Source organism: Sphaerodactylus townsendi, linkage group LG07, assembly GCF_021028975.2.
Source record: "Sphaerodactylus townsendi isolate TG3544 linkage group LG07, MPM_Stown_v2.3, whole genome shotgun sequence".
Lineage (NCBI taxonomy): Eukaryota > Metazoa > Chordata > Lepidosauria > Squamata > Sphaerodactylidae > Sphaerodactylus > Sphaerodactylus townsendi.
Window position 1 is genome coordinate 50,015,714 of NC_059431.1, and position 18,475 is coordinate 50,034,188.

The following is an 18,475-nucleotide window of genomic DNA, read 5'->3' on the forward strand; positions in this document are numbered from 1 at the left end:
ACTTTTGGCTATAGAGGCCCCCAGGCAAGATGATCAATGCTCTGGAGTTTTGTCTCACCATTTGGTGCCCCTGTTTGTTCATAGATATTTGGGGTGCATAGGAGTCTTAAATTATTTAATGAATTCCTTTGCTGCCCAAAGAAGGGACCTACACGCTCAGGGTTATACCAAGAAATAAATTGCACATGACAACTTCTTGTAAGTAAAATATTTGGGTAAAATATTTGGCCATAGCCAGAGGTTTATCGACACAAGGTAAAGGAAGCAAAAGGCACAGCATGGTAGGGGTGATCCATGCAACTGGGCAGCCTGAATGCTGTCCCCCAGTGCCACCGTTTCCTCGAGCTCGCCTGCTGGAAGAAATGTCCACAGCAGCAAAATGCTTTGGGGGGAGTAATTCTAGGTGTGTGGTGGGCCCCTGTCTGGAGCCCCCCCCCCCTTGCTGCTAGGGGACGCAAGCCCCTGCTTGGCTTGCTCCACCCCGACCTCTTAAGGAGGTGTCATAACAGAGTTAGCTCACCAGCTCCCCCTTACAACTGGATCACCCCCCCAATGTGCAACCTGCCAAAGAGCCAGGAGCCAAATGCTTCCTAAATCCTAAGCCAGTAACACAGTTTAGTCCTCAAGCTATGAAGCCATAAGTTCAAGCCCCAGTGGGACAGGTGAACATCATCCTCCCTAAACAGAGTCGCCAATCTAAATGAAATGTCATGATGCGGCACACACCAGCTGCCCAAGTCCTGAACAAACTGTGCTACTGTCCGGCAAGTCTTTGCTCTGGCTAGGTCAACCTGCTCCAGAGTCTCAGCTCCTCACCAGGCACGATGTCCCAAAAGGTGGGACCAAAATAGTGTGGTTTCGGGCATAAGCCGAGAGATGGAGTCAATGTCTGACATGATCATCTGAAGCCACTGGATGCTTCTCATTGCAGGGATATCATTCTCACCCAGTTGGAGCACCAAAGCATGTGGGGGACCAAGGGCTCCCAATTTGTCCCAGAGGAGGGGCAACAGATCATGCCAGAGCATGCCTCTTTTCCTGAACCAATAGATACGAGACTGATGAGGGAGGCCCAGGTCCCAAGCCAGCCCGAAGATGCCACATATCTGGAAGCCCAGAAGATATGCTTTGACTGACCACCCATATGGTCTTTGCTGGTTCTGAAAGAACTGACAGAGGCAGATTAGTACTGAGAAAGTGGTCTGATGTATGCTTTATAAGACGCTGAGTGCCAATGCCCCAGATCCATGATTCTGCTTGCCGGTAGGTCCATGGCAGCCATGGTAGAAGCCTCCCTGATCTTGAATGAATGCACGCCAAAGGCAGACTGTGGAAGACCCAAATGGAAGCCAATTTATAGCAGGATAGGTATGAGCCATCCACGTGTAACAATAAGGGGCCACCAAGGTTTGGACAGACAGCTGGGTAAGCTGCCGTGTCCGCCACTGGGCTGGGACCTGTGAAGCCTGCGTGAACATGCGTGTGTCATTTGTGCTTTCCTTGAAAGTCCTTTGCTGTAGTCACCATAAGTTGGTTGCGACTTGACGACATGTGTATGTGTACATATTAATGTTAAGACCCAGTTAAGATACAGCGAACAGGCCCCTTGGAGGCAACTGCTGCTCTTCCTATTTTCTGTAGGCAGTGAGGTATTTGAACACTTACAGGCTGAATTTTTCAATGCTTATCAAATAAAAAGGAGAGGACCAAAATTTGCATCCCAATGCATACTTAGTAATAAATGCCCAGAGGATTTTGGCAGTAACAAATTTCAGCTTGTGTTTTATTGAATCTCTTATCCCTATCTAATTGGAATCTTGTCAGTCATTTGATAAAAAAATCAGAAGCCATAACCCATTAAAGGAGGCTTCAGAATGATGCAGCTCATAACCTGTGTCACAAAGCACATGCACATTGGTGTGCCCTTTTTCCTAAATGGACTAGGGCAAGAATCTTCGCAGAACAACTAGGATTCAAGCACCTATTAAAATAAATGGAGTTTATTTTTCAATAAACATGCACTGGAATTGAGATAAAAGTATATGTCGCCCATGTCAGTATTTTTAAAAAAAAGTGGAAGGGGAAAGTTATTTTAGAGGCCTCATGCTTGCTGAATAACAAATACTACCAAGATTATTTGTATCAATAAGATGCTTCTTTTGAAAGAAAACTGAGTCTGACTGTAGAATAGAATAGAATAGAATAGAATCTTTATTGGCCAAGTGTGATTGGACACACAAGGAATTTGTCTCCGGTGCATATGCTCTCAGTGTACATAAAAGAAAAATACATTTGTCAAGAATCATAAGGTACAGCACTTAATGATTGTCATATAGGTCTAGTAAGCAATCAGGAAACAATCAATAGTAATGAAAACATAAAATGTAAAATCTTAAAATAAAATAAAATGTCAGCACAGGCTATAGTCATACAGTCATAAGTGGGAGGAGATGGGTAATAGGAATGATGAAAAAAGTAGTGCAGTAATTATATAATAAATAGTTTGACATTATCGAGGGAATTATTTGTTTAACAGAGTGATGGCATTCGGGAAAAAACTGTTCTTATGTCTAGTTGTCTTGGTGTGCAGTGCTCTGTAGCGACGTTTAGAGGGTAAGAGTTGAAACAGTTTATGTCCAGGATGCGAGGGGTCAGTAAATATTTTCACAGCCCTTTTTTTGACCCGTGCAGTATACAGGTCCTCAATGGAAGGCAGGTTAGCAGCAATTGTTTTTTCTGCAGTTCTGATTATTCTCTGAAGTCTGTGTCGATCTTGTTGGGTTGCAGAACCAAACCACACAGTTATAGAGGTGCAGATGACAGACTCAATGATTCCTCTGTAGAACTGTATCAGCAGCTCCTTGGGCAGTTTGAGCTTCCTGAGTTGGCGCAGAAAGAACATTCTTTGTTGTGCTTTTTGATGACATTTTTGATATTAGGTGACCATTTTAGGTCATGAGATATGATGGAGCCTAGAAATTTAAAGGTCTCTACTGTTGATACTGTGTTGTCTAGTATTGTGAGGAGGAGGTAGGATGGGAGGGTTTCTCCTGAAATCTACCACCATTTCTACGGTTTTAAGTGTGTTCAGTTCTAGATTGTTCCAGTGGCACCACGAGGCTAGTTGTTCAACCTCCCGTCTGTATGCGGTTTCATCATTGTCTCGAATGAGACCAATCACTGTTGTACCATCTGCAAATTTCAGTATTTTAACAGATGGATCGTTTGAGATGCAGTCATTGGTATACAGAGAGAAGAGAAGTGGTGAAAGTACACAGCCTTGGGGGGCCCCTGTGCTCATTTTACAGGTGTCTGATGTAATTTTTCCTAGCTTCACCTGCTGTTTCCTATCTGTTAGGAGCTTGTGATCCACTTACAAATATGCTCAGGTACTGCTAGCTGATTTAGTTTGGTTAGAAGAATGTCCGGTCTGATAGTATTGAATGCTGAACTAAAGTCAACAAAGAGGACCCTTGCATAGGTCTTTGGCGATTCAAGATGCTGTAGGATATAGTGCAAAGCCATATTAACAGCATCATCTGTCGATCTATTTGCTCGGTATGCAAATTGCAAGGGGTCCAACAGTGGATCTGTGATGGTTTTCAAATGGTACATCACTAGCCTTTCAAAAGTTTTCATAACTACAGATGTTAGAGCAACTGGTCTGTAGTCGTTCAGTTCCTTGATGGAAGGCTTCTTCGGCACTGGGACGATAGTGGAGTGTTTGAAGCAGGAAGGAACATAGCACACCTCTAGTGATTTGTTGAAGATTTGGGTGAAAATGGGGGCCAATTGGACAGCACAGACTTTTAAGCAAGAAGGTGTTATCTTGTCTGGGCCTGGTGCTTTTCCAGGCTTCTGTCTGTGAAATAGATCTTGCACTTCCTTTTCTGAGATCACCAGGGGTTGTAAACCCAATGAAATGGGTTCAATTGTAGGAAGTTTGGCTATTGTTGGTGCATCTGAGATAGAGGTTGTGGAGAAAGGTGACTGTAGATTGTTTTCAAACCTACAGTAGAACACATTCAGGTCGTCTGCCAATTGCTGATTTCCTTCAGCTTGGGAAGGTGGTTTGCTGTAACCGGTGATATTTTTGAGAGTTTTCCACATGTTTGCTGTTTCGTTTGGTGAAAACTGATTTTTTAGCTTTTCAGAGTAGTTTCTTTTTGCTGCTCTGATCTCCTTTGTTAATACATTTCTGGCCTGATTATACAGCATTCTATCAGTCTGACTGTAAAGTTACGCCCTGTCATAGATCAGTTTTTCACAGAGCGGTGACTTCCTCACATACTCCCTATCTTCAAGTTTGAATGTGTGAAATGTTTTCATTGATGTCAGACATTGTCACCTGCTTTTGAAAAAATAGGCGGTATGTCGCTGTGAAATACTGTAGATGTTTTCACTGGCACCATAGAAGTTTGGAATGTCAAAAACTCCATAGTGGTGACTTGTTTTTTGTCAATAGCATTTTGCACAAAAAATATTAGAAAGTTTGGCACGCAAAGATTTTAGGATTTATTTTGTGGGTTTTTTACCAACAGTTTAGTGTATAGCCTGCTGTGGCCCACTTTGGAAAATGTTGGTATGAAATTACCACCCTTATGATTCAGGATAAGGGAATGGGCTTCCTATAGCCGTCTATGTAACATTCATTGTTTTGTGCCTTTTCTTTTCCTGCAGCTTACTATGTGACTGTGTAGTGGTATGGCATAAAACATTTTGAACTTGGACAATAATAATATCTGAATGGAAATAGTATGCTGCTTTGTAGGATATTTTAAATATATATTATAGAATTTTGTGCCTATTCTCCACTCGTATTTAGCAGGGTTGAATGTGTCTGAAATATGTAAGATCAAAGTGAATGTGATATCTTCTTTTCATGATTCTGAAAAAAATTAGTGTTTTTTCCATCCTTTAAACTCTTGTATCATTTTGGAAGAGCAAATAGCACAGTTAGAAGAGTATTTGGTGTATTGTACAAGGTCTGATACAATTTGCACTTTACTGTTGAACTGCGGTGGTAGCTAAAGGGGATGCTACTGACACTTGGAAGAATTGCATCTGACAGCCAGCCACTCAGCCAAGAAATTTATCTGTCATTCTCCTTCCCTGATTTTCACGCATATGGCTGGCCAGTAAATAAATACATTTTTTCCTTGCTGACTGATGATAAGCCACTATTTGTCAAACATTTTCATACGAGCAGTATTGGATAATTTACCATCTGAAATATAAATGGAAATTATTTGATGTATTTCTTTCTATTTATTTACTCAACTCCACAATTGTTGTTATATACATCTTTATTGCTTGGTGATATTATATTTGTCGAGCAAAGTCCATCCAGACTAAGGAACATATTTTATATTTATTCTGTTTTTTTAACTTGTGAAAATGATAGTGGTTGTCAGGTCCATGGTACTTGATTTAGAGAAAAATAGGGCTAAAATCAACAAAAAATATAGGTTGTGCATAGATATGATGTACTTGGCAAAACCAAAGTAGAAGTAGACTTGCTGTTTGAATATTTAGGATTAGAGAGTTAAAAGGAACCATATAGGCCATCTAGTCCAATCCCCTGCTCAATGCAGGATCAGCCTAAAGCAGGGGTAGGGAACCTGCGGCTCTCCAGATGTTCAGGAACTACAATTCCCATCAGCCCCTGCTGACTGGGGCTGATGGGAATTGTAGTTCCTGAACATCTGGAGAGCCGCAGGTTCCCTACCCCTGGCCTAAAGTATACCTGACAAGCTTTTTATCCTGTTGCTGTTTGAAGACTGCCAGTGAAGGGGAATTCACCACCTATCTAGGCAGCCGATTCTACTGCTAAAGTACTCTTACTGGAGAAGAAAATCCTTATATCCATCAGGTAGCTTTCCGCCCATAATTTATATCTATTGTTGTGAGTCCTATTCTTTGATGCCAACAGGAACAGCCTCTTGCCCTCTTCTAAGTGACATTTCAAATCCTTAAAGAGAGCTAACATGTCTCCCCTCCACCTCCTCTTCTCAAGATGTCACATTTCCAAGTCCCTCAGCTTTTCCTCATAGGGCTTGATTTTGAGGCCCTTATCATCCTTGTTGTTCTTCTCTGTACCTACTCCATTCTGTCTACATCTTTCTTAAAGTGAGTCCTTAAATTATAGATGCAAAGAGATACAACAATGATAGCTTGTAAAGAGCCATGCATTAGAAAGGATGACCAGTCCTGGATTCTAAATATAAATGCTAAATTATCAATGTACCCTTAAGCTATTTTGCTTAAACTGAAAATCTTAATGGCTCACCTAATAGCATTGTTTCTAAAAGTAACAAAAGAAAACCAGATATTCTCCAATTTAATGTGCTTCCTTCTCTGAAAGGTTAGAATAAGACTCTGGCAATCATATTGGGAGCCCAGAAAAACTAGATGAGCAGTTAAATATTAAGATTTTACCAACACAGTACTTTCTAGATATGATCAGATTACATTGACCATTGGTATTCACACCAGTAAATGTATTTCTTTATTTATATTTCTTTATAGTACCTGAACAAATAAAAAGCTATAAAATAGTACTTGCATTGTTTTGAGTCTGCCTGTATACAGGACCAGGATGGTAACTATTTTTTGGAACTTTGCATTTGGGTTCCTATGGCTTTTTAGTAATGAATGTTTGTACATACTTATGAAACATATTGCTCTTTCATTTCTGTTTCTGCTTTTAGTTCAGATTCTATGCCCTGAACATTGGAATAGTTTCCTGTACTATTCCCAACTGTGAAGCCCTTTCTGTGATTCCTTTGGTACATTTACTATGGCTTCACTTAATTGATCTAGAGTCAAAATTGTAATATTTGTGTATGTATGGTAATGTTTGGATGTGTTAATTTGCCTGACAGGAAATTTGAGAGGTTAGCTTTGTTTTCTTCACATATTTCTGGAAACTTCTATCCAGCTTTTTGAATTGTAGAGATCTGATGATTGATGAAGATGGTAAGGGGGTGGGGGAAGAGAGATATTTTGTGAAAGCAGCCATTGAATTCTTAAGTATATCCAAGTACTAAATCACAGTCAAAGAACTGCTTGTGCTATAGCTGTTTTATGACTGATGAGATGGTAGTTAAAACTTCAAATAAATCTTTCTTCAGTTATGGAAACATTTTCTTTGTATTTTAAGTGCCATCAAATCATTTCCGACTTATGGTGACCCCATGAATTAATGACCTCCAGAATATCCTTTCATTAATGGTCTTGCAAAGGTCTTGCAAACTGAAGACCATGGTTTCCTTTATTGAATCAATCCATCTCATGTAACATTTTCCTCTTTTCCTGCTGCCTTTCACTTTTCTAGCGCTGTTGTCAGTGTGGTGTAGCCAGAGTGGTGTAATAAATAAGAGTGATGGACCTAATCTGGTGAACCGGGTTTGTTTCCCCACCCCTACACATGAATCCTGTTGAGTGATCTTGGGCTTTCAGGGCTCTCAGTCCCACCTACCACACAGGGTACCTGTTGTTGAGGGGGAGGGGAGGAAATTGTACACTGCTCTGAGACTCCTTATGGTAGAGAAAAGTGGGATATAAAGACCAACTATTATTATCAATTATTATTCAGAATGTTTCTTCGTACTATTATCATTAAAATATAAAACTTCAGAGAACAAAACCTGGAGATTTCAGAGGTCAGTCCTTAAAAAGAAGATTTTCCTGTGGGAAAAAAAGAATATCCGGGGAAAAAAGAACACCTTAGCATTATTCCTGTAGTCTCAGATCACTATATAAATAGAACAAAATGTTTACGCTTCTAAGAATCTGGTCTGCTCCTTCCTAGACAGATGTTTAGAAGGCTCTCTGGAGCTAAAGAGTCAGGCAGAGCTCTTCTTGTCTGCCACCTTTCAAACAAGTAAAATGGGACATGGAAGGAATCTTATGACTGTTTTACCTACAGTAGAAACCACAAACATATTTGCTGTGAAATGACTCCCATAGGCTATAGAGTTACAGCGGTTAGCACAGGATGTATTTTTATAATGCAGTCTTTTGCATTTACTGTCGTTCTGTTTAAATTGTAGTTACTATATAATGGTAAAGGAAGAAATGTAAATTCATCATCTTGAAAAATCTCTTATCTTTCCTGAAAAATGTATGTGCCTGTTGGGGAGTAAAACACAAGTTAAGATATTCAAACTTCTCCCTTTCTACTACATTTGATTTATATTCCTGCTGTGTCATCATAATGAGCACAGCAACCCACAGTATATCTCCATTCACTATAATATGAATAAAAGATGGCAGTGAAGTGTCCTCCTGCATCTTAATGCAGAGCTATAAAGTGGCTTCTTGTAGAAAGAAAACAGACCCATATTTGTTTGGTTTCAGCTGTAATGTCTTACATATATATATTTTCCATCTTTCAGTTGACTTCAAGCCTCATGCTAGCATGGACACTGTGCACCATATGCTGCTGTTTGGGTGTAATGAACCTACTTCAGATGAAGATTACTGGTAAGGAAAATAGGGTGCTATTTATGGCATTGGTTTAATTTGTTCTTAGCTGAGAATCTGGGCTGGCAATACTTTGGCAGGAAGAAAACAAGCATTGGGTGTGAATTATAGGAACTGCTCAGGTTAAAAAAAAAGTGAGAGCCAAAGCTGGTGTCAAAATATCTCCCATGATCACACTTTCATCTTTTATTTTCAGCTGTTCAGTTGTTGTTAGCAAAGGGAGATTGCCTCTGTGTGAAAGGGGAAGGCAATGAACAATTTAAATGAAGACATCTGGGAGGAGCAGAAAAATACACTATTGATTTATGCTATTTATAGTTCACCTTTCTCACTAAGATTCAAGACGAACTACACAGTGTTAAGTCAGTATGGTTAACAATGTAATAAGGGTTTGGACTGCAGAAATCTGAAAACAACCAGAAATCTGAAAGACCTGAAACGAAAACATAATCATTTAAACATGATGCATTAAATGATGCAGAAATTGCTTAATAAGAGCATACTTACAACAAAAGACAGTACACAGTAGTGTACTCCACAGTTCCTGTTCCTTGACCAAAGCATTTTTCTGAACCATTTCACTATAGCACATCACTGTTATCTTATTTTTATTTATTTATTAAACTTTTATACCGCCCCATCCTCTAGGGGCTCTGTGCCTTCCTCCTAAATAATTCAGTTTTCAGAAAGCCAGGAGAGTGGGAACTTTCTTGACCTTATCAGGCAAGCCATTTCAGAAGATGGGGGCCACAACAGAAAATTGAAACTCCCGGTAGCGCAGTTGTATGGAAACAAAGTTTCAAGCAATAATGGGATACATAGTGGCTGTCATGAGCCTACGTGATAGTCACTTACTCCGTTCCCTGTTTACTTGATGCAGTCAAAGGCATGCCTCCAAAACGCATAACGTGTTCAAATGCGTTTTCACTTGTCTTCATCAGTGAAGGTACTTCATTAACAGAATCACATTGGAAACTATGTACTACTATTCAAGATTGAGTTTCCCTGTAGTGACCTGAATAATCTGCTATAAAGAAAGTACCTTCACTGATGATGAGAAGTGAAAATACATTTGAACGCGCTGTCAGGAGTTTCTATATATACGGAGGATCTGCATAGAAACACCGGAGAAGCGAATTGCATTGACTGGGAAACCAGATACAGCTAATTATGTACAACTACTATGAACTATTGATACTGTCACGTGGTGACACTGAATGACTGAATCAATTGGGTTTACTTCGCTGATTACATTGGAAAATTGTATACGTTTTTGAACACTTTATTTGTATTATTTATTTAATGAGTATATTATACCCTTTATAGTAGTATATAGGTGGAGGGAATATAGAGTTTTTCAGTGTTTACATATATATATATATATATATATATAATTGCCAATAGCAGTACAAGTGTGCAGTGTTTCTCTGTTACGTTCTTTTCCTGGTGATGATAAAAAGCCTGATAAGATATGTGTGTGACGTAAGTCTCGATGGATAAGGAGGCATCAAGTATCACATTGAGACTCCTTGTGCCAGCACAGGTGTTAGCTGCATGCTGTCAAGGGTTGGTAATTGGTAAACCTCACCTGACCCTTTTTGACCCAGCCACAGAACCTCCATCTTGGATGAATTCAACTTCAACTGGCTCTGTTTTACCCATTTTCCCACGGCCTCCAGAGAGCTGACTAAAACATATTGATGGCACCCAAATTTGAAACTCCAGATTAACCTGGCAGCAGGGTACATATAAATGTTAAACAACCTCAGAGAGAGGATTGCCCCTTACAGGACCCCACACACTAGTGAGTGGCATGCAAAGGATCTCTCTCCTACTTCTGCACTCTATCCCCAGGCCTCGAGAAATAAGCAGAGCCACTGCAAGGCTGTCCCATGAATGTCAGTGAAGCGATGGGTCAAGATGTCATGATCGATGAGGTCGAACTCTGCCATCGGGTCAAGTAATAACAGGAATACCAGCCTGCCTCAGTCCAGGTGTCTCTGGAGATTGTCTGTGAGAATGACCATCTCCATCCCACGGCCAGCACAGAAACTGGACTGAAATGGGTCCAAGATAGATGCCTCTTCCAGGAAAGCCTGCCACCACTCCCTCAAGTACCATGCTCAGAAACAACAGATATAATACTAAGTGGTAGTTGGCGGTATCCAAAAAATCCAAAGTTTTTTTTTTAAGAGCCGTCTCACCAAAGTCTCTTTCTGTGTCTCAGGAAAAGTCCCTGAAATCAGGAACAAGTTTTCAGTATTTCCCATGGTGACCTGGACTGCATTCCCACTGGCCTTTACCAGCCAAGATTGGCATGGGTCTGAGGCAAGTGCGGGGAGGGGGACTTTACTGCCGTTGGAGCCTTCTCAACATCATTGTGGGGGAGTCTGCTAAAGCAGTCCCAAACAGGACTGAAGCCAGCCAAGAGGCCTCCACTCCCTGCATCCAAATTGATAGGGAGGTCCTGGTGGAGTTATAAGACCTTATTTACAAAAAAAAAACCCACCCTCACAAATGCTTCACAACTCAGGGCTGAATTTGTCATAATTTGGGGCCTCTGAGATGGAGCTGTCAAAGACTGAATCACTCTGAACAATTGATATGGGTGAGAGCTAGCAGATGTGTTGTCAGCCATGAAATATTCTCTTTTTGTGATCTTCACCGCCATCTTATAGGCTTGTCTATATGTGGCATGGATCCGGGTCATCAGATTGGCCATGTCAAAGAAGGGGGTCATCTTACGGGCTAGACTGAATTAAAAGTAAACATTTTCTGCAGCTGCATTGACTTTCTTCTCCAGCACTACTGCTGGATCCAGTACAAACCCAAGGCTGTCAACAAAATCAGCACAGGTCAGCTGAACCCCATCAAAAAGTAGGAAATATAGAGTCCTTCAGCATATCCAGTTCTCTAAACAGCATCACTTCAGTTAAGTTTCAGTTTGTTCACTTTCAACTGTTTGAGTACAGTAGCCAGGCAGTGATTCAAGTCCTCTCACATCACCAGGAGATTTGGATAGAAAGTCGTAGAGCTGGATGTCATCCACATGTTGATATCCAATTCCAATGCGATGAATGATTTCTCCTAGACTTCACCTTCCAGAATCGGCCAAAGTCAACTGTACTGGAATTCCTTTTCAAACTGACCCATCACCATGAAATCTCTTCCAAAGGACAAGGGGCCAAAATGTTTTCACACTTGCATATTCACACAGTTGTTTTATGCTGGTTTCTTAATTTGGATCAATTAGGAATTTTCTTCAGCCCTTCTTCAGAGGATGGAAGGATAGTGTAATATTCCTTCAGAGGATAAAAATCAATTGCTGTCAAATTTTCAAGTTCTTTGATCTTTGAGAACAAAATAAAACTTACATTGGAAATCACGCTTGTGGCTGAAATGTAGCTGTAAATCAAGTTTTCTGCATGATCATCTATTTATTAAAAAAGTGTCGATACTTCTAAAAAATCTTCGCTGTATTTTCCCCTCTGTTGATAAACAAATGTGAAAAGGAGCAGTTTGAGTAGCACAAGTGAATTCCGTATAACAGAGAAGATCAATCTTCAGGCTATGGCTGATATATTTGGTTGTCCCAAGATATTCAGACCTGAATTTTCAGTGTTTTGGACAAGCTTGATGAATGAGTTGTAGATACAGGGCTTTCTGAAGCGCACAATCTGTAGTATTTCAGTCAGTTGTTAGGGCTTCTTGCATTAAATCAGAATATTAATTAACTGAAGGTTTAGGTGATTAATGTGTTTGACTTTTTTAAATACTGAAAAAAGTGTGAAAACTTACCGTTTAATAAACCAGAAAGTATTCCTTGTTAAAAGGAAGGGTCATCTGTAATTTTTCAGTCCCTAGTACTTTAAAACACTAACCAAAAGGGATTTACTATGTGCAAGTAATCTCAGAGCTGATTAAAATGTTTTTTTCACAGATTAAAATTTTCCTCATGGATTAATCACTGAAAGCAGTGCCTTTACTGGTTTAACTGATGAAAGATTGCAACCTTAATAAAAATATATAACCCAACAGTTTGAGAATAGCAAGCAAATTACAAATTTCTACACCTTCATTCTCATCAATAAGATATAGATATTAATAAATCAGAAGCAGCTTTGAAATACCTTTTAAATTTTGATTGGACCATTAATATTTGAAAAGGGCAGTCCATAAAGCAAGTAACAAGAAATGCTAACTTGGCCCTAAAGGGTGATGAGATTGGCAAGGTGCACTATTTATAAATTACTGCAATGCCTCCTATTTCATAGAATATAACATTGGAATCTATGTGATCAAATGTTTTGTGTTTAATACTCTTTACACAATCTTATACAATCTTACCAATAGGTAAAAAACTTTTTTGAATCAGGCCTATTTTGAATTTGGATTTAGTCAGTTGCTTAGTTTTATTTCCGTGTCTGAGATACCTTTGGTCCCTTGCCTCAGCATAACTCATCAGGCGGCACTGACGTATCTTTAAGAAGGGCAGACAAAGTTTGGCTAAGCTTAATGCCAAACATTCCTTTCAGTTGTGATTTTTCTTCCTCATTCCTTCAATCCTGCCTTCACTCACAAAAGTCATGTGCTTTCTGCAGGTGATATTTGCTTTATGTAGGTAATGTTGAGCTCCTACTTCACATTCCCTAGACAAAGGGCAGTTGCAGCCACTCCAGCAGGCTATAGTTACGTGGACAGCCAGGTAGCATCCCAGGGCAAGTAACAAGCTAATCATAAATATAAAACATCATCAAATCACACCACTTAGGGGGAGAAAGCACCTATTATCATTTATAAACCACCTGGCCATCAAGACCAATAAAACTGCAGTGAGAATTATGGGCAGAAAACACTAGGGGTGAGGTAATATACTACAGTGGCTAGAATGTTGTACTAGGTTCTGGGAGAGCCATGTTCCCCACTCTGCTATGAAGCTTGTTGAGGGATTTGGGGTCAAGCACTTTCTTATAGCCTAACATACCTTTGTGATGGTAAAATGGAGAAGAGGATACCAATGCATTCTTCCCTGAGTTCTTGGGAAAGAAGGCCACGATACAAATGTACTGAATTTAAAAAGTAACCAATCAAACAGCTTTGTGTGGGAGCCTTACCAAGAACATCTGCTCTAATTAAAGTCTCCCATTTTATCTTAAAATATTAATCTGTTCCATTCATTATCAGTGTGTTAAGGTGATGGTTTCCCATTGTAGGATAGACTCCATTTCAAATACATTTGGTTATAGCTTTTGGAGAATTTAATGTAACCACATCAGTACTGGATCTCTCAATGGAGTAGTAGCACTAATGTGGTTATTTCCCTTATGATTACAAAGCCTTGTGGAAATGGGTAGTGAGGTAGATCTAACTAAAAAGTTTATACTCTTGAAAGTTTATATCCTGATAATCATGTTGTTTTCTGAGGTGCTGTTGGGTTCAGATCTGTCTCTTCAGAGAGCATTTTGTGGAGTTATTTGAGAGAACTTTTAAAAAGTCCATCACAGCTGTTATTCTAAAAAGTTGCTTAGGTGAACAACTGCAAAATGACATTTTTCATGGTAGCTGTGATTTGGTAGCTTTCTCTAGCACTTTTCAAAGATGTTGAAGTTTGAAATGTTGTGTTTCCTAAATGCAATGTTGATTAAACACAATAGTTTGGAATTCACAATTCTCATAGTTTGTGCTCGCTGTTCTTTTGATGTGCCATTTAATGTGAATAGAGTAAAATTATAGCAGTAATGGTTTTTTAATAGGACACCACTTATGTATTATGCTAGAACATCAAGAAATGCACTGATGGGAAGAACTGATACTTTTAATTGGATGTTTTTGTGACGTGTCACTAGGGCAGTAAGCAGTAGTGAGCACTTGTCAGATTTTAGATAAATCTTTTAGCTTGAGCATCCAAGTGTGTTGTGATAGTAAATCAATGTCCAATCAAGTCTTAAACTGTTTGCATGAATCCTCCTCTTCTCAACATTAGTGTTCACGATATACAACATTACCTGCAAGTTTGGTTAGTTTGGTTAGTTCTGTTACAACTGTTGATAGGGACAAGTAATGCTGTCATCAGAAACAATAAACTAATCAAACTGAGTTAATTATGACATCTCATCAAACTGGGATATGTAGTTAGGGTGTTTCCATATTAATTCATACCAACTGTTATATACTGTGATATCTGAATTATCAAGCCACAGATTGCTGAGAAGCAACTATCCTTGTTGGTAACTTGGTTACAAAGATGGAAGTGTAGGAGGCAGACGAACTGAGCTTTATGCACAACTGAGATAGCCATATCATATGCATTTGCTGGAAATTTGAGAGCCATGGGGGAAAAACTCAAGAGGGGGGGAAGTGAACATGCAATGCTTATTTTCCTATTATAACTTAAAAATGTGTCCCTTTACCGGTAGTAGCATACAATATATCATTCATAGCATGTGTTGGATATTAAACTGAACTATTTGGCATATTTATGGAATTCAGAAATCCAAATACATATTTGTGCACAAGCAAAATTACAACAATATCTGGTACCAGGGAGAATGAACAAGTTGCGATGTACTGAAACATTTGCAACAAAAGGAAGTGTTACTGCGATACAAATAATCTTACAGCAGGACTATCATCATATGAATGTCAAGTTAAATTTCGTAATATTAAAACATGAACATTAAAAACATTAGTATTAAAAACTTGTCAATAACATGTTATCATTAAACACACTACTGTTCATTCATCATTGCTAAAATTATTCTTATTTAAATAATAATCATATACTTGAAAATTTCTGCATTTGCTGTATGCATGAGAAAATTATCTGATGCTGTTGATTGTCTTACATAAAAAAATATTCATACTAATTTTTAGTGGGCAAGCCTTTGTCCTACAGACAGCTTTAGTAATTTCAAAACAGAAAACATTTCCTTGGAGGTTTTTTTCCTAGTGCTCCATTTCAGAAAAACTTCAAAAGGGTACCTTGGAAAAAATGGGAAATAAGATTTTTAAACTGGTTGTTATGGGTTTTCCAGGCTGTGTGGCCGCGGTCTGGCCATGGCCAAATATACAACCAGATGGGTGCTGTGTGGTTTCCGGGCTGTATGGCCGTGTTCTAGCAGCATTCTCTCCTGACGTTTCGCCTGCATCTGTGGCTGGCATCTTCAGAGGATTCTCTGAAGATGCCAGCCACAGATGCAGGCGAAACATCAGGAGAAAATGCTGCTAGAACATGGCCATATACAGCCCGGAAACCACACAGCACCCAAGTGATTCCGGCCGTGAAAGCCTTCGACAATATACAACCAGAGTTTGCATTTTAATAAACCCATAATTTATCATGGTATCTGAAGGCAGCCACAGTTTTTTTCCATTTTCTTTTGTGTAAACAATCAATGTGAAAATTATTGTTTAAAAAATTGAAAGTAAAGTCTAGTATCTTTCTATTGAGAAATTGCATAGTATAAATGAGCATAGATTTTGACAACCTTCTCCAAAAGTGGGGAAGTTTATTATTACATTTAATTGGGATTTAGTTTGTACCCAGTGGTACTAACATTTTTTCACATTGTGTGATAAAGAATTTAGAACCTTAAAATATTTTAATAGCTGGAAATAAAGATTATGTATGAAACTTTAAGGAACTTAAATCATATATAGATAGTTGTTATTATTGTTAGTTTCTGAATAGTGATGCAAGGAGGGATGTTTTGTGTGTTTTCAGCTCAGTGAAAAGAAAGAAAGGGGTTTTTTTTAATGCCTTGGCAAAAAGAAGTAATATTCAATCTAATGATTCTCAGGATATATTCTTCAGGCATCAAACACAGATTTTCAGCTAGAGATATGAGGATGCAATAAACATTGCAAAGAAAAAACTGTGAAGTACTTACCATGTTTCCCCGAAAATAAGACAGTGTCTTATATTAATTTTTGCTCCCCAAGATGTGCTATGTCTTATTTCCAGGGGATGTCTTATTTTTCTGTGTTCTGTTCGTCGGGCATGCTTCCAAACAAAAACTTTGCTACGTCTTACTTTCGGGGGATGCCTTATATTTCGCACTTCAGCAAAACCTCTACTACGTCTTATTTTCTGGGGATGTCTTATATTCAGGGAAACAGGGTATGTGTAGTGCTGAATAATAGTTATTATGATGATGATGACAATGGAAAATTCTTAACAAACTCAAATTGGAGCTTGCACGGTGGAGGAATTAGTGAGGATGCTCATTCTTCTCACCTGAAGTAGCTGTGCTTAGAGGACTTCCTTTCTGTGCTTTCCTCCCCAACCCCAATAGTACTGTACTCTGCATGTGCATTCAAGAAAAAGAGATTTATGCACAACTCCATTATGATTTGCCAGACCCCAACCTGAGTACAGTTGTGCTGCAGAAGGGGAATGCTTCCTGTACATCAAACTGCATAAGGATATGGGGCAGGATGGTGCTTGTGTGCACCTTGGATTTGGACAGTGGCAGTTGTGTATGTTTTAAAAGTCTGCAAGGACCGCACTAGTAACGAGATAAATGTGAGGAGAAAACCAGTGGTGAAAGACAGAATATTATTTTTGAGACAGTAAAAAACCAACCCAAAACAAAACACCTTACTCAGAAGTTGAAACTATTTTAATATTCCAAGCCCTATGCTATTCCTGTTGGCTTCATCAGGGGATCTTCTAACAGTACTATCTCTTGTGCCTTCAGATGCTTTCTGTTTTGGTGCTGTACAAGAATAAGGGGGGGGGGGGATGACTAATTATTCATGTGTACCTTGCACAAAACACCAAGTCTGCTATTAGACAATAAATCATTAGCCATTTTAAAATGAAATTATGATTTTCCTCCCCTTCCCCCCATGGTTAACTTAATTAACTTGAGTGGTGCAAACTCCCAGTAGTGCTGCCTGTGTGAGCCCTGTTCACTCACCAGATGGAGTCAGTCGCCTCTCTCCAAGAGGATGAAAGGTATCATTGCTTGGGGTAGTGGGTATCAATGACATTTTGTTTGGGAGAGGGCAGAGAGGAGCCATGAAGAAACAGTCTTTTTCTTCTCCGATACAGGGATTTAGCATCAAAACGACCTGATTCGCTAAGCTAACTGTAGATAACTGCAGAAAAGCAGGAGCCTGTGGCAGCTTCTGACCACAGCAGCTCCTCCTTTTTTGGATGCCTGTTTTCAGCAAGCAGTCAAGGGTCTTTGTCCTAGCCAATTGGCCATGCTGGCAGGGGCTGATGGGAATTGTAGTCCATAACATCTGGAGTGCCAAAGGTTCGCCACCACTGTCCTAGCCCTTTTTCTAATATAAGTATTGATAATGACCTAATTCACAGTCCTTGCGGAGACAACAGAGAACTGTGGATATGCCAGTGAGAATTCTTGCTTGCTGAGTAGATGTCTGACAGCGAATTGAGGGCTTGGAAAATGTTAGGATATGTCTTTAGAAAGTAGCCCAAATTCAAAAAGTTTGAAAAATACTATAGCATCGCAGTTTTCAGATACTATATTATAAACTGTTGCATCTGAACATAAAAGAGTATTCTCTGCAGCCAATCCAAAATTAATGTTTTCCCTCTGTTTTCTAGGGACTGTGATGCAGGAACATGCAGAGACACATCCAATATTTTGTATGCTTGGGCAAGAAATGCCCCACCAACAAGACTGCCAAAAGGTATGGCCTCTTTCAATGTGTAACACTTCAGATAACTATGTGGCAGTAGACATACTGGAGAAAATCTGCTTTGTGTTACTTCTTAATTAACCTCAGTTTTTAAAAATGCCTTTTAAAAAATGGGACATTACATGGTTCCTCAGAAGACATACTGCTAATCCAATAAACTGCTACTGGAATTTTTTTGAATCTTTTGAAATCTGGAAAAAAAATTATTATCTTTGCTTTAATATGAACCTAAGCAAAATTCCTTATACAGTGAGCTTCTCTGCTTCTTGTTTTACTGCAGTTTGAACAAACTTATATGATGAACTGTTGGTGAATT

At 39.2% G+C, this 18,475-nt stretch overlaps 1 protein-coding gene across 6 annotated transcripts in view; it reads left to right on the forward strand.

Annotated features, from left to right (window-relative positions):
• PAM (peptidylglycine alpha-amidating monooxygenase) overlaps positions 1-18,475 on the forward strand; it is a 220,633-nt gene that overhangs the window by 96,531 nt on the left and 105,627 nt on the right. For all 6 annotated transcript variants that reach the window (XR_007245071.1, XR_007245072.1, XM_048503652.1 and 3 more), the window contains exons 5-6: positions 8,400-8,487; positions 18,065-18,150. Coding sequence is in view for 4 of the 6 variants with exons in the window: in XM_048503652.1 (XP_048359609.1) it covers positions 8,400-8,487; positions 18,065-18,150 (174 nt within the window). In the remaining 2 variants the exon portion in view is untranslated. The remainder of the gene's footprint in view (positions 1-8,399; positions 8,488-18,064; positions 18,151-18,475) is intronic.